Source organism: Ailuropoda melanoleuca, chromosome 16, assembly GCF_002007445.2.
Source record: "Ailuropoda melanoleuca isolate Jingjing chromosome 16, ASM200744v2, whole genome shotgun sequence".
NCBI classification, from domain to species: domain Eukaryota; kingdom Metazoa; phylum Chordata; class Mammalia; order Carnivora; family Ursidae; genus Ailuropoda; species Ailuropoda melanoleuca.
In genome coordinates this window covers 26806740-26824126 of record NC_048233.1, presented here as the reverse complement: position 1 = coordinate 26824126, position 17387 = coordinate 26806740, and the positions used below count along the sequence as shown (strand labels likewise).

General features: G+C 40.2%; 1 protein-coding gene across 1 annotated transcript in view; it reads left to right on the top strand.

Moving 5' to 3' along the window:
* The window catches only part of TMTC1 (transmembrane O-mannosyltransferase targeting cadherins 1), a 274127-nt gene extending 259236 nt beyond the window's left edge, over positions 1-14891 (top strand). The window contains exons 16-18 of the mRNA XM_034646018.1: positions 693-864; positions 4131-4208; positions 9464-14891. Coding sequence (XP_034501909.1) covers positions 693-864; positions 4131-4208; positions 9464-9604 — 391 coding nt within the window. The 3' untranslated portion in view covers positions 9605-14891. The remainder of the gene's footprint in view (positions 1-692; positions 865-4130; positions 4209-9463) is intronic.
* The last annotated feature ends 2496 nt before the right edge of the window (positions 14892-17387 follow it).

The following is a 17387-nucleotide window of genomic DNA, read 5'->3' as shown; positions in this document are numbered from 1 at the left end:
TAGTCAGGGACCTGAGTGATCTAGGAGGCTAGGTTCCCTGTGGAGTGATATGAAGGTGAATGCTGAATGATAAATAGGAGTTATTAGATGAAGGGGGGCAGTAAAAAGCATTCCAGGCAGGATAAAGTACACGCAAAGGCCCTGTGGCAGCAGGAAGTGGGAAGTCTGAGGGACGGGCGTGAAGGGAACAGGGAGGGCACTGTGTAAGATAATAGCCACAGAGGTTGCTGGAGACAACACCCCACAGGGCTTGGGACCAGGGCAAAGGTTTTTTTATCCTTGGAGAAGCTTTGGGGTTTTAAAGAGAAGAGCAACATGGTGAGATTTGTGCCTTGAAGGTATCCCTGGCTGCAGGGGGTGGGGCAGTGGGTGCTGGGGGCAGAGTGGGCACCAGAGACCTAAGAGGAGGCTGTGTTTGGATGGTCCAGATGGACACAGGCCGGGCAAAAACACCTGACCCCAGATCTTGTTTTCTTTCATCTTCATCATTGACCTTCCTGTGGAGTGGTCAGGGACATGTCGTTGTCACAATATAAATGGAAACCCTGGAGTATAGGAAAATTATTTTGTCAGGGCCACATTAATTCTCGATGAGAACATCAGAGAGAATGAAGAATGTGTTTTGATTGTCATTTACCACACCAGCTAATACATAAGGACAAAAAGTATATACATTTTATCATTTAAGTTAGTTTTTCTTCATCTCATCTACATTCTGTCTTGCTTTCAAACCTGTTGCAGGCACTCGATGCTATCGACAAGGCTCTCCAGCTGAAACCAAAGGACCCAAAAGTCATATCTGAACTTTTTTTCACAAAGGGAAACCAACTAAGAGAGCAGAATCTTCTGGATAAGGCTTTTGAGGTACAAACACTTAATTAAATTATGTTATTAAATTAAGGGATTAAAATTAATACTTTCAATCTTTACTGAAGCATCTACAGTAAAATTTAAGATCACTGGCATGTTTATGGGGTGAATTTTCTGATTAATGGCCATGATGTTATACATTTAGTTTTTATAATGGACTCTATTTTTTAACTATTCAGAGTTCTGCGGTACCTCTGCATTATTTTCTGAATTCTCACCTTTAACTTGATNTATTTTCTGAATTCTCACCTTTAACTTGATGTCTGAAGCAAGTCCACATTATTCCCTCAAACTAGTTTCTCTGTCTGCCTCTCTCACTCTCTCAGTTGGCCCCCAGTAACCCTCTAGTCCATCTGGACTAGTGTCTGCATGGATTTGGCATTTCCACACATCCTTATAACACCCTTCCACGCAACCCCACCCCTTCCTCAGAGATTCCCTCATCTACTAACACATAGCCCATGTCCTCCTCCCTCTGGAAGCCCATCTGGACCATGCTTTCTCCCAGTGTCCTTGTTTCCTGTGAACTTTTACAACATTTATTGTCTCTACAAGTCCTTTGAAAGTATCACACATTCTGTTGTATCGTTAGGCCTCTTTTTCCTCTCACCCATCCTCTCCACCTCCCCCTGCCCCCGCCCCACTCCTCTGGGCAGAACACCTGCTGCCCAGTTAGATTGGACTTCTCCCTGTAGAAACATAGATGTCTTGCATCTTAGAGGTATCCAGTATCTACAGCTTTTCAAATAAAATTCATTCACAGTTTGAAATCAAAAAGATATTTCAAGCAAATAGAAATGTTACAGAAATACCAAGCATTTCTGGTAAAGCCACAAGTTGGAATTGATGAAGTCATAAAATTACACTAAATATAACATGAGAAAAGTAAAATTTTAAATGATATTATTGTTTTTGAAAGCAATAGTGAGTGACTTTTACAGTATTCGAAAATATAGGTAAAGATATTTGGGAAAACGAACTTGAACATGAACTCTTAAACAGTGGCATATTTGAAGCAGAGATTGTGTATTTTTCTCTGCCCTGTGAACATTGTTTTTGAAGATTTATTTATGTATTTGAGAGAGAGAGAGTGCTGCAGCAGGGGGAGAGGCAGAAAGGGAGAGAGAACGCAGACACCCCAGTGAGCGCAGAGGCTCCATGACCCTGAGATACGACCTGAGCTGAGATCGGGAGTCAGACACCCAACTGACTGAGGCACCCAGGCCCCCTTGCCCTGTGAACATTTTTAATACCTTAACATGTGAACAATTTTTTAATATCTACCATGACAATTTAATGAATGTATAATTTAATTATGAAGTTATTTGGTATCTGTATTCGTATTTTATACATTGTATTGAAAACAAAAGTATTTTCTAGTTACTTTAACTATAGCTTAATCAATTTAAGGTGACTAGATTGGGGTGCCTGGGTGGCTCTNTCTGTATTCGTATTTTATACATTGTATTGAAAACAAAAGTATTTTCTAGTTACTTTAACTATAGCTTAATCATTTTAAGGTGACTAGATTTGGGTGCCTGGGTGGCTCAGTCGGTTAAGCGTCTGACTCTTGATCTCAGCTCAGGTCTTGATCTCAGGGTTGTGAGTTCAAGCCCCTCATTGGGCTCCACGGTGGGTGTGGAGTTTACTTAAAATCAATTAATTAATAAAGTGGCTAGATCTGTGACAGGAGTAGGGCTGTGAGCTAATAATAGCAGCTGCAATGTGTTAGCATTTTTATTTATGATTTACACATATTAAGTAATCTCAATAGTCGTATAAGAAATCNGATCTCAGGGTTGTGAGTTCAAGCCCCTCATTGGGCTCCACGGTGGGTGTGGAGTTTACTTAAAATCAATTAATTAATAAAGTGGCTAGATCTGTGACAGATAGGAGTAGGGCTGTGAGCTAATAATAGCAGCTGCAATGTGTTAGCATTTTTATTTATGATTTACACATATTAAGTAATTTAATCTTCTCAATAGTCATACAAGAAATCTATGGTCATTTTACAGTTGAGTAAACTTGAGACTCAGAGATTATGTAACTTGCTCAAGGTCATAGGGGGTAAGAGATGGAGCTGGGATTTGAATCCAGGTTCTTAATTTCTACCTACACTGTCATCTCTGTTGATATAAATTAACCCAAGAGACACATTCCTCAGGNAAGAAATCTATGGTCATTTTACAGTTGAGTAAACTTGAGACTCAGAGATTATGTAACTTGCTCAAGGTCATAAGGGGTAAGAGATGGAGCTGGGATTTGAATCCAGGTTCTTAATTTCTACCTACACTGTCATCTCTGTTGATATAAATTAACCCAAGAGACACATTCCTCAGGTTTATTTTAGCAGCTCTTTAAAGGTATAGCGCGTTATTGTTTGCTTATTTCTCTTGAAACAGAAGTGGAGGAGGGATGGACCCGATTCTGTTTACTTTATGAATCTTTTCATCAATGCAAATAGCAAAGAGCATCAAAATAGACCCACAGATACTTAGCTTCGTAACTGAAAGCAACACTCTTAGCCTTTAGCTTGATTTAAGGTGATCACTCTTAAATTAAGACCCAGTGGTGAGCATGCCAGTGGTGCTATGAAACAACATGCAAAATATTGCAAATACGCCCCACAGATGCTACATTTAATGGGATGCACATTTCCAGACCAAAAGAGGTATTTGAGAGAGAAGTAACTTTCTTCAGGCATTTGAAGAGCTTGTGGCAGAAGAAAAAGGAAGACTTTTTAATGACTGAAACTAAACCTAGGAAAATGGATGTCCTCAAGGAAGGAATGAGCATCCTGTCACTGCAAGGATTTCAGCATAGGCCAGATAACCAGGCCGGTGATATTGTGAAAGGGGATATTACACTAGGACCGAGCTGTATAGGAAAAGACTCTAAGATTCTATGATTATTAAAAAATATATATTCTTACAAACTCCATTTATAGCGAAAAAGGCCAAAGGAGTTTTCTTGCAGGACAAGGCCAATGAGAAATGATGCACTATCATAAAATCACCGGGATTCCCTGCAGGCATCCTTAGTCTCTGCCGGCAAATTACACATTTCAGTTTCCTCCACTTCCGAGTCATCAGTTTTAAAAAATAATTGAAATAAACGGGAATACCTGTGAGCTAGTAGTGTCCGGTTTCATGGTGTTAACCATTTACGTCCTCCCGTATGGAGAAAGTGGTGTCCACGATCCTGTAGCATTAAACGTGCGTTCTCCTTTCTCAACCTGAAGATGTTTCTTGTGTATTTAGAGCTATAAAGCCGCCGTGGAGCTAAATCCAGATCAAGCCCAGGCCTGGATGAACATGGGTGGAATCCAGCACATCAAGGTACGAGAGCAGTTCACTTCCATGTGGACTGGGTTTTCTTTGCGTTTTCTCTTTGTCTTCTCTCAAAAGATTGAGAACGTATTGTTAATTCCCTCTTTGAATTATGTAAATACCAAAAACCTTAGGTGTATAAAAGTGAAATCAGCAGTTTACATTCACTTTGTATTATCTAGATATTGAATATCATGAAGTCATTTGAAAACTAAATCTGTACAAATTAAATTCCATGATTTTATTGAACATAAAGAAAATCATATGTACTTAAGAGAAGTATCATCATACAGCAAATAAAACCTGCTTCTGTGAACTAAGCCTTGCTGGAGCTTCCTGTATCTCATCGTCCTACAGCTTAATTCCTGGTCAAGACTACATAGTGTTACTTTAAATATTACTTTATTATTTCTTGTATCTAATGTATCTTTTACTCCCTAACCATTTACTGAAACACAAGGTTGTTTATTTGTGGGTTTGTTTTTTGTTTTTTCCAAAAGAAAAAGCTACCTTTGAGGGAATCATTAAAAATAACCCTTGGGAAGGCTGCTATGTATATGTAATGAACTCAAAGACTCACTATCATTCATTCGTTCATCCGTTCATTTGACAAACATTCATACAGAGCATGTGAGGTGCCAGGTACTCTCTCTTCAGGCACTGGGAATAGAACACTAAGCAAGTAAGACAGAACTTCCTGTGTTCATGGAGCTTACATTTAGTAAGGGAGACAGGCAATAGATAAATAAACACATACAGGATACATATATAGGTAAAATATATCATGGTGCTATGGAGAAAAAAGAGAGAGAAAGAAGAGAGAAAGTGCCATGGGGTAAGGGCTGAAATTTAAAATTAAGGTGGTTAGGGAAGGCCTCACTTTATTTTTTTTTTGAGCTCATGCTTTTATTCTCAGTATATCCACTAAACAATTAGCAGATATTGCTAAGCATAGGGAAGGCCTCACTTTAAAAAAGTGGTTTTGAGTAGCGACCCGAAGGGAACAAGCCATATGGCAAAATAGGGAAAGAGCATGTGCGAAGGTCCTGAGGTATGAGAGTACGTGCTGTGTTTGAAGAACAGGGAGGAAGCAAGTGAGATGAAATGGTAGAAGTTGGAGTCAAAGAAGTCACAGGGCCAGATCATGTAGAGCCTTGAAGGGGAATGTAGGGTCTTTGGCTTTTATGCCATGCCAGATGAGTTGGGGTCCTTGAAGGACTTTGAGCGCAGAGATGCCATGGTCTGACATGTTTTTAAAGGATCACTCTTGTTTAGCTAACCTATTTCTAGGCTTCTATCAGTGTTTATATTGATAAAACAGTAATATAGTGATTAGCATTTAAACAAAAGCCTAACTGGGTTTACTATTAAGAGGAAACTGGTCACTCTCAGAAACACAACAAAACAAAAAGGTGACCCGTGATTATATAGCCAGAAGGGGATAATGGGAGAGTTATTATGTGACTGATAGCCTTGCTCTAATAGAGGAACAAATATGACATTTATCAGAGCAGAATAACCTGAGCTCTGATCTTAGTGACCTTCTAGGATGTCCACCAATATGAACTTACTTTTAAAATAGTAACATAATCTTAAATATTTAAATAGTATGTTAAATAGTTATATTTTAAAATAATATGCTCAGTATGTTTTTAGATGACATGTGCCTGCCATTTAAAGCAATTGTTAATTTAAAAAGTACGATAAGTAGGGGCACCTGGGTGGTGAAGTTGGTTACGTGGCTGACTCTTGGTTTCATCTCAGGTTGTGATCTCAGGGGTGTGAGATTGAGCCCCATGTTGGGCTCCGTACTCAGCGCAGAGTCTGCTTGGGATTCTCTCTCCTCCTCCCTCTGCCCCTCCCACTCATGCGCTCTCTCTCTCAAATAAGTAAATAAATCTAAAAAAAAAGAAGTACAATAAGTACACTCAAGACTTCTCCAAAAAGTGTGGAAATATAAGGAAAATAGTACATTCATTGAACTCTCAGATGAACAAGTGAATCCATTGCTTTAAATTTAGAGGTACTTCCCCTGAAAAGGTGTCTGGAGAGTGAAGAAGGATCTAATGAGTGTATTCTTTTTTTTTTTTTTAAAGATTTTATTTTTATTTATTCGACAGAGAGAGAGACAGCCAGCGAGAGAGGGAACACAAGCAGGGGGAGTGGGAGAGAAAGAAGCAGGCTCATAGCGGAGGAGCCTGATGTGGGGCTCGATCCCATAACGCCGGGATCACGCCCTGAGCTGAAGGCAGACGCTTAACCGCTGTGCCACCCAGGCGCCCCTAATGAGTGTATTCTTTTCAAATGTAATGAACACGCTGATTAAAAATTAGTTTATGCAGTTTCTCATCTTTGCAATCATCATGTATTAGGCCGAACAATTGAACAGTAAAATTGCCATGTTCGTAGTTGGAAAATCGTCTAGTGAATTCATATGATACAATCTGAGATAAATATATAGACCAGCACATGGCTTGGATATGGTCATTTAGTTGGCACCATTAGGATGCAAGATTATTATTATGAGGTCCTAAAGAGCAATCATTAACTTTCTGTCTTTTGCGTTGCCAGATAGCGTGTGCGTCAGGCAGTGTTAGCCCATTCCAGGCTTCACTCCTTCCCCGAGCCTGGGCGAGCTTAGAAGACTGAGGGCTCTGGTCAGGTTGCAAGTTGGAATAAGGTTTTGCAAGGACATGGCATGAAGAGATGAAAAGGGAGTTGTCTCTGGCTTATACGGCTTGGTAATAAAAGTTAATTATTATGGAGCTTCATAAAGGATGAAATGGATGGACCAAAAAAGCTAAAATGCATTCTTTATAATCAAAAAGTTGTATCCACTGGGCCACACCACAAAGTACTATTTTCAGTGCTGCCCTATGTGCATGTTTGTACAGTAGAACTCTCTATGATGCCAGAAATATTCCATGTCTCCACTGTTCAAGGCAGTGGCCACTAACTAGCCCATGTGGCTGTTAAGCCCTTGAAATGCGGTTAGTACAACTGACCAACTGAATTCGTAACTTATCATAATTGATTTCAATTTAAATAGCCATGTGGAATTAGTAGCTATCGTAGTAGATAGCACATTTCTAGAAATTAAATAATTCAGATTCCCTATCTTAGCATCTCAGAACTGGGGACATTGACTCAAGGGGTATAACTTTTTAAAAAATAAGGCTTCTAGTTTAATCAAGTGAAGAAAATTTGAAGGAGAGAAGATAACTCTAGCAGTGGATTTTATGTGAAAGGACAAAACTGGTGATCAAAGAAGGAAATGCCAAGGCCCTGGGCTGAGGCCTAAATTCAGAGAAAACTCTTAGCAGAACAATTTCAAAGTTGGCTGTGATACAAACATATTTGAGAGCATTCTAAGAGTCACAAATGTTCAGTTGTCCTCACGTGTGTGCTGAGCCGAATAAACATCACAGGACACTTGGAAGATAAATGCTGGCATTGAAGAAAAATAATAACAGTTGGATGAAGCAAATCCAGGTTCTCATTTGTTCAGAATTCTGTTTAGCCTCTGATGAGAATCAGGGTTAATAATCAGAAATGTTGGGGCGCCTGGGTGGCGCAGTCGTTAAGCGTCTGCCTTCGGCGCAGGGCGTGATCCCGGCGTTATGGGATCGAGCCCCACATCAGGCTCCTCCACTATGAGCCTGCTTCTTCCTCTCCCACTCCCCCTGCTTGTGTTCCCTCTCTCGCTGGCTGTCTCTATCTCTGTCAAATAAATAAAATCTAAAAAAATAATAATAATAATCAGAAATGTTTTCATTTTTGCATGTGCCAGAGCCTGGATTCCCAGTGTACAGTTTCCTTTTCTGTCATTTCCACTCTCCTTTTTACCAATAAGACGAGTGAGTACTGTAATAAATGGACAGTTGTTTACTCAAGCCTGGATGGTCATTTAATAGTGACAACAGTGGCAACATTGGATTGAGGACTCACTATGCATCAGGCCATGTCTGAGCTCTTAACTCATTTGAAGGATAGTTAAGCATTCAGTGAATATTATTTGCTAGTTGTTACATAGAACTCTCACTTAGAGATACTATTTTTATTTTATTTATTTTTTTAAAGGTTTTATTTATTTATTTGACAGAGAGAGTGAGAGAGCACAAGCAGGGGGAACAGTAGAGGGAGAGGGAGAAGCAGGCTCCCCACTGAGTAGGGAACCTGACTTGGGGCCCTGTCCCAGGACCCTGGGATCATGACCTGAGCCGAAGGTAGATGCTTAGCCATGTGAGCCACCCAGGCGCCCTAGAGATGCTATTTTAAATTGTGATGGGAATTCAGAGAGTAACTGGTTTTTGTCCACTTGGAGCTATAATTGAGAATAAAATAAAGCAAATTGAAATTTGGGGGACTGGCGAGAACTCTAACACTCAGAGTTCTGAGACATGGCAGGACACAGATCTGAAAGAGGATGGACCGAATATGGAAGGTAAAATTTAGTAGCAGAAAAGGGCCTGGAAAACAATAATTGTGACTAATTTGCCTGGAACCAACTGGAACAGGCACACATGGTTTCCAGTTAGAAAGCCATTGAACAAAGCAGATGGGGGCCAGAAGAGGGTGGTGACAGGTGTCTTTAGCAGGTCAGGGACGACATGCCTTCTTTCCTGCTTTAAGAGGATCCAGCAGGTTCATATTGTCACACACCTTGGGTGAATTTGACTCCATATTCTTATCAGTTCTTTTCACTATATAAAAACTTACATTTACATTAAAGCCCGTATTAGGCAAAAGTTGCTTTTGTGTTAGTTGGATATTAAAATAACTTCCACCACTAAATAGGTCTAGTGGATTCCAAACTCTTTAATCATCACGACTTTTGCATTCTCCCACATACATCCCTCCCTTCCTTCCCTCCCTCCCTCTCTCTCTCCCTCTCTCTCTCTCTCTCTCTCTCTCTGTATGTCTAGCGGTGGCTCCATTTGATTACTAAGGAATAGTGCCACCCCCACGAGAGCACTATGAAATGATAGCCTCACACCCTACATTAGTAGAATTGAAAATCTGTTTTTCTGCCATTTCATCTTACGGTATAACTCTTATCCTTCACATTCTCCAGCTGGTCGGGTACTTAAAACAAATGGATTCTCCGAAGCACCGACAGATAAGGATAAAATTGCCCATGCAGACAAGGTTTCCTTCTGAGGACATACATGTTAACCTGGGCCAGAAGGTCTGTCTCTTAGTCTCCCCATTCTCCAAAAGCATTCTGATGGGTCAGACATTGTTGTCTCTCTTTTTCCCCCCAGGGAAACTATGTATCCGCAAGAGCTTATTATGAGAGAGCCTTACAGCTGGTTCCAGACAGCAAACTGCTGCAGGAAAATCTCGCCAAGTTGGATCGCCTAGAGAAACGATTACAAGAAGTTCGAGAAAAGGATCAAACATAGCGTTTGACCCAGTCTTGAGGGAGAGTGCTGGTGCCTTTGGAAGAGGAAGAAGTGATGGAGGCCTTCACATCAGCAGGGGCACAACAGAGAAGCTTTCCGCTCGCTCTGAGTTCAGGGAGGCACATTTTGGGACGCCCGCTGGTAACCCTGTGCTGAGGGACTTGCATTTCCATGGAAGAAGACAGAAAGAGCAAGCAAGGGCTAGGTCTGAGAGGAAGTAAAACAACTACTACACATTTTGCAGATTTTTATTGGCTTTAATTCCAGATTTCCCTTCGTCTGTTTCTCCTCTTTTCCAACCTAAGAATCTAATTCCATCTCTTAGTGTAGACTTTTATGTCCCAGAAATGCAGAGGCTTGAAATGCTGCGAAGGCAGAGCAGCCCTTTTCTGAGATAAGATAGGTCAAAGAGGAAAAAAATCTGGGATAAACCATTTGGGTAATTCCACCAAGAGGTAGCTCATTTAGTTCTCCAGAGCTAGAGATGAGCATCTAATAGTTTTTGTAGAATCTTCTAGAATATATGGGGGAAAGGGCTATTGTTATGTGAGCTTTGTCTAATATCCCCCCGAGGATACTGCTAGAGCCCAATTGAAGAGTGAATTAAATTCCACTCTGATGCAAGCTTTTCCCATTGCCTGATATAACAAAAAGGAAGCTTCTGGAACTGTGTATGGGTATTCTTATCCCTGGGGGAAAATCAAGGATCTTGATCCTAATTCTTTATGGAAATGTTTAAGATTATTTTAATTTTATTACAAGTATTACTAGAGTAGTGGTTCTGCTCTAAGATTTCAAAAGTGCTTTTAGAATCATAAATGTTTCTGACTCCACATATATTGTTATTTTGGTGGAGAAAAAAATAGTATATTCTACATGAGAAATATTAAAGATATTAACTAAGAGACATGTTCTACTTTGTTATCTTAACATTCAGTCATTCAGAGATTTATTATTTTTTTTGAAAACTATATTTAACCATTGAAAACTCTGTACAATGTATCACAAAAAGCTTCATAGACTATAAAGAGATGGAAGAGGAGCTCTCCTGATTTGTCTACCAAGGCTGAATGAGAATTCTATGCTTTAGAACATGAGTGATGGAAATCTGGAGTTCTCGGTTCTGTATTTATAATTTTAGAGATTTCATGGAGAATGCTCAAAAAATCTAGGGGGGGAAAGTCTAAATTCATAATTTTAAATATATATATTTATATTTAAAAGATAGAGGCCAGCAGAGTTGAACTTACAATTTGACATTTGTTTTTTAGTGTTATTTATTTCATAACTTAAAAAATATTTAATATATATATACACACACATTTTTTCTCTGTACATAGTGTTTTTAATAGCAGCGTTCAGAACTGATCATACAAAATTTACCAATCTGAATTACAAAGTAAAGTTTTAACAGCCCCTCAAAAATTTTGTATTGGTTATTCACTTGCTAAAGATGAAGGAATTAGGAAGCGGACTTCAGTGTTTGGGTGGTAATATATCTTGGAAGTGAGAGGTCGGGACACCTGATTCTAATTTGGTCATCATCATAAATTTTTCAAAAAAGAAGAGGAGGAGGAGGAACCCCTCTGGAGAGTGCTGTTTGCAGGCTAAGCCAGGGGGCCTGCAGATGTAGTAGCCTGAAGGCGTGTGGATTTCACTGCTCGGGCTAGGGCAGGGTAAAAAGCCTACTTCTTTTCAACACTGCCCCTCTGTGTTATTTTTTTGACAAGGTAAGTCTAGTTAGAAGAACTTCTTTGGAGAGGGATGATGCAAGGACTATTTTAAATGCAAAGGATTCCGGATTTTGAATTAGCATACGTGTGTGTGTGCGCCAGTAATCTAACAGTGGATACATTGCCACTATGATCTTCTGTTTCTAATAGTCTCTTAACCTTATGTATCATAAATTTACCTAAAATTTCATTTAAAATATTTTCATTCTCCTCAAAATTATACTTTTATAGTCCCAAGGCCAAGAAATGTACTACGGTGTTCATTTTAAATGATCAGTTCACCCCCAAGTTGAAAAAAACATGAAGCCCTAGCTAAAAACAGTATCTGAGACTTTAATCACAGCTTTTTAGAATAATCCGTAACCAAAACTCAGACTTAGGAAGTTAATGGAAAAGACTAAGCCCCAATTTTTGAAAAGCAATTATGCCTTACATGAAGTGCTGCTAAAAGTATGAGGGTATATTAGTGGGAATGGCTGAAATGGGGGTTACAGCCTAAAAGTTTCTGAAGGAAGGGGTCACATGGCCTTCAGGAGACTTGTTCTACCTTCTTTTGGGTGCTTTTCTCTCTCCTCATGTCTTTCTACCTCTCTGTCTCTCTCTCCCTCCCTCCCTTCTTCTCCCCACGCCTCCCAATCTCCCTTCATTCTGCCTCCCCCGCTTTCTTACTGTCTCTCTGGCTCATTCTGTGTGCACACACTGGCATCTCTTTGAGCATGAAAAGTAAGCACTGTTCATTGGGTCAGATATTTTTATCCTGATTTAATAATGTCACTGAGATGTAGCCAATGAAATAGTTTTCATAGTTAAATGGTGCCTATAAGAAAATAAATCACATGTTATTTTTCAAAGATATTAAGTATATTTTATAACTATTTTTATTTGGTTCTTGTAACATGAAATAATAGGTGGAATTCATTCTTATCAATAAAAACAGTCATGGAGATCTATCCAGATTCCCCTAATAAAAGCGTGCGTGGCAGGACAGTTGATGGCCCCTTTCTGAGATGGACTTGCAGAGCCCACTTCATGGGCTTAGGCAGTTCCCGTGGGCCCTCGGGGGTCCTGCACTCAGAAGCCCCCTGTGCTTGGTTGAAGGCTCTGCTTGAAATTCTTAATAATTTTTGAACGAGCGGTCCCGCAATTCCATTTTGCACTGGATCCTTAAATATGTAGGGTGTCATCAGTAGGAGGGAAGTTGGCCAAGGACAAGACAGGAGTGGCTGTAGTCTGGCTGAACACTGGATCCAGTGATCAGAGTTTCAGTTGTGACTGTGTCCCTCTCAGCAGCACTTGCTTCATTTTCTCAGCTATGTATAGAGTTCCTTGTGGACACATGTCCCTGACTTACTGCTAGTCTATCTAACCTGTCCTTCTGTCCTACCTAGAACCCGTCCTCCTTGCCTTTAAAATTCCCAGTAAGTGGCAGTCCTTTGACATCGGAGCCATGAGAATGGCTTCACAAGTTTTTTTTAACCTTAAGAATCCTTTAGGGTTTTTTAAGTGATCCAGATGTTTTCAATCTGTTAACGGTATTCGTAAAACACGGTTCAGCCATGTAATGTAGGTAAACTAAACCAAAGATTCAAATACCTAGGAGGAGAAGAAATTTTATTGTAGGGAACCCTGAGATATATTCTTTCGGGTCTCTTTGTTTTGAAGTTCACCACAAAACAGAGAGGATCACCAGCACTTGCATGACAGCTTCCGGCGGTACGACAAAGCCCCTAGCATGAGACTGCGACGTTTGTCACAGGTCATACCTTGCTCGATGCAGGGGTTTGTAGCCATTACGCCGTGCTTTTCAACAAGACTAAATGAGAAAATCCAAACTGTTCCATACAAACCGACCCACAGAAACTGTAATTTGAGGGGGAATAAAAATACATGTATGATTTCTTATTGTCTCTACTAAACACTTCAGGCGCCTCAGATCGAAGAGCCAGATTCACCTGATAGTTGAGGACTGTTCCTTCACACACACACGGGCTCTCAAGCCTGGCCAGACTGCGGGATCACCTGGGGCCCCTTGGCCGTCTCTGAGATGCTGGGTGCCCGGGTTCAGACGCTGATATGCAGTGAGGCTGGAGAACTGCAACAGGCTAACAACTTTAATAGGACTTTTATGACTTTTATAATCTTTCTTGATTTTTATTTTTAAATCTAGAAGAAAATGAGCCAAAGAATTCTAAAAAATAATTTCTGGCACAGTGGATTGGTTGAGACTGTTGTTTCAAGATTGACAGGTGGGTTGGGTGGAATGGTTTGCACTTGTGGCAATTGGACTATAATTTGACCTTACGTTTTCAGAATTCTTGGTTCTCAGATGGAGAGGAATTACCATTTGTATACAACAGACAAGGCACCAGTACGTAAAGCTCATGGAAGGTGTTCACGGCAATAGAGTGTGTGCCTAGACTTATGTCTCTGTTTTTGATTACACACGTCAACTTTTGTTAATTACTTCTTCTTGTACTCATTAGAAGCCTTTTTTGAGGGAAAAATAAAACTTTTGACCTGATGTGTGAAGGATTTGCATCTTAGATTTATAAATCTATAGGGCATTGGTAACAATAATCAAAGCAAATGTAGTTATGGGTGGTTGGTTTGTTTTTAATTTTTCACCTAGTTTCCAAATCACATTTACTTTGATTAAATTGCATGTTGCTATCTCCCAAAAATCGCAAAACATAACTATCTGACATCTTTTGGCATTTAAAAAAAAGAAATACCTGTCAAATCTTGCATTTAGGCTGCAACTGAGTAAGATAAAAGCATACAATGCCAAATTATACCTTTTTATGATTCTTCTTGAAGCTTTGATGTAAAAGACAAACACATTGAACAGTTCTTCATAAAATAGCACTTCCTTCATTATTTTTGTTTTTAGTAGCCGTTAATTTAAAGAGAAGAAATAAAATAACTACAACCAAGGGAGTGCTTCAATATCAGCAAAACAGAGGGACCACAGAATTGATGATTTTCCTGTCTATCAAATGGCTCATACAAAAATGTGCTATGTTTATCACCAAAGATCTTTCAGTTAAAACCTTTTAGGGCATGTAGCTCAAAAAATCAGCATCCATCACGATAATGGTCATTTTAAGTTCGTAAGTTTAGATCACCATTTACCCCAAAATGGAAAAAGATATGTCTATGTCCAGAAATCCCATCAAGAATGGGAGTTTCTTCCCATTCTCAGCAGTGCAAGTGGTGTATATTTATATCACGTATGGAAGTTTCCAATGTGCATAACATCCTTTGGGGTTGTCTTGCTGGCCCAGAGGAGGGGTACGCCAGTCCAAGCATCAGAAAATCTGGGTGGTGGTCCTGTTTGGCCACGGAGGAACTGCCTCACCCTGGGCAGGTTACCAAGTGTCTCAGCTCGTCTGTCACCCAGGGAGGGACTGGTTAGTTCCCTGGAACTATCAAGCTCTGTGTGTCTCCTGAAACCAGATTGAAAGCCCTCTACCTCTGAAGAGATGACTGATTAGTGTTGCCCTTCATTTTAGAAATTAAGATAATCACCGCCACAAAACACATACACACACAACCATAGAAGTGAATGCACTGTCCAAGTGCTTTAATATGGCAGAGGTAATTATTCTTATTTTGCAGTCTATACACATAAAAATTAGTCATTTTATGTGGGGGGAAATATTTTTTAAAATTTCCTCCAAAGGAGTTAAAATATCTGTAGAAGCCATGGCTTGCTTTTATAACGTGGAAACCATCTGACTGGCTGCGACTCCCACGGATCCCTCCTTTTATCAGGGAGAAAATGACTTGCATTGTGTTCTTTGTTCATGTTTTTATTTTCTCCTTTGATCAGTTGTATATAAATGCTCATTTTTGTTACTTTTGCTGTGCCAGTTAGAAATATATTTCCCCTAAAGTACTTCTCCCATTTAAGTCTGATTATGTACGCTTTGCCTAGGTCTTTCCAAAATAAAATTTATGTAAATGTTTATTTTATATAAAATATAATGAAAATAATTATGTCTGTTTCAATCTCTCAAGTGCTCCGTGATTAGTACCCATTGAAATCCATGTCACTAGCTGGTGTCCACTGTAAAAGAAAGAAAATGCCTTCCTTCTCGTTCATTCATTGCATTGCATTGTTCTGTGTGTCTCACGTCTGCTCTCTTTCCCGTACCTCGCAGTGACTGTTTTAGTCCTTACGTGCTCCTGAGCTCTTCCTCTCATCTTGCTGAGTAGATGCCTTCACCTCTTTCCCCAGAGAGTAAGTAAAAGGTAGAAAACAGATATTCTCTCAGTATCCTGCACTCCATCTACAAACGTCCCTGTACCCAATTCTTTGGTCTCCTATACTCCAGTGGAAGAGGGCCCTAGGCTCTGGATTTTGCCTCTTGTGAAGCTTCATTTCATCCCTTCACCTCTCTTTTTCATTTTCAACGTCTTCCTTCTACTGGCTCTTGTGAATTTCCTTCTATTTTAAAACACATATACAGGTAACCGCCATCAAAATCATTTGGAAAAAGAAATGTAAGTCCTTCCTCTATTTCTTTCATCTCTAGCTGCTACCACATCTCTTTCTTTCTCCTCAGCCAAGCTAATTGAGTGAATTGTCTTCACCCATTGTTTCTACCTCCACCCTTCACATTCCCTTGGCTTCATAGTGATGTGTCCCTGCAACAAATAAGCAAATGAAACTTCTGTTTCTAAGATCACTAAGAATTCCCTTAGTGCAGACCCTTCGGCCTTGCAGGACTTTGAAGAGGGTTCTAGAGTTTAGACCAGTAGTTTAGCAGGGATGGAAGAAATTGTTCACACAAAACATTTACCCATGATTTGGTTGTTGCTCATAGGTTAGTCACTAACACTCCTCATTTTACAACTCTCCTTAGAGTTGGGCCTTCCATTAAGAGTCTTCAGGGTCTCCAGAAGCACATCATTATCCTTCCCTAATGAAGAAAGCCTGCTTACCCTACCAAGCCCCCTCTCAGTGTCCCTTAGACACCCCAGCTTGAAACCCAGGAGTTCTCTACTCAAACTGTTATGCAAGGGGTCTTTATTTAAAATAAATAAGATGGTGCTTGCTATTCTCAAGAACAGTACAGTCCAAGAGAACTATTTGTGATGATGGCAGTAACCTCTGTACGCTCTCCACCAGCCACAGATGGCTGCTGAGCCCTGGAAATGAAGCTGGTATGACTGAGCAACTAACGTTTTTACTGTCGTTAATGCTAATTTAAATAACTGCGTATGGCTAGTGTCCACCATAACTGGACAGTGCAGCTCTAGAACTTCTTAATGTTGTAAGATGGGACCTAAAAATCAGAGAACACCTTCTACGTTCATGAGATAAGACCGTGTCCGGTTTCAGTGCCAATTGCATTTTTCAAGCTCTTCACCGAAAGGGGCCCCTTTATCTCCTGTTCCCTTATGGAGTTTCAGGGTCATTGCCCCCAGCTGATTCTCACCTGTGCTTGCATTCCCTCCACCTTGGCTGTCTTCTGCTTTCCAGCCCATCTGTCTACCGCCGGCCTGTCTCCCTAATTTGTATACCTCCCATCTTCAGGAGCTTGTATTTCTATTTTACACAGAAGTAAGACAGCTGGGCCTGGGAGACTAGTGTCTACCTGAGTTATATATAGAAGAGCTTTGCCCTAATTTTTTGATAAAATATAAATCCATTATAAGTTCTGGCTTTATTCCCCTCCCAATCTCAAGCTATTTTAGAACAAAATAATGCTTATGGTATGCTGACATGAAAATCGTACCAATGAATTCATTTTAATCATCTTACACGATGGACCCTACCGCTTTGGCCCATTCCACTGAAGCTAATAACACAGCCTCCCGGGAAAGGGATGGCAGCTGTAAACCCGATTTTTCATATCCACTCTTTGAAAATTCCCGAATGTCGAGGGCTTCAAAGTTTCTTAGAAGGAGGGGCAGTCCTATTAATTCCTCAATAAGCTTCCATGAGTCTTCTTGCTTTCAGAAGTCGGCCTGCCTGTGTCTTGTATGGGTGACCAGCTTCCTCGACCCTGGCTTGGGCCACCCTCCCTGGGCTGGGACAGAAT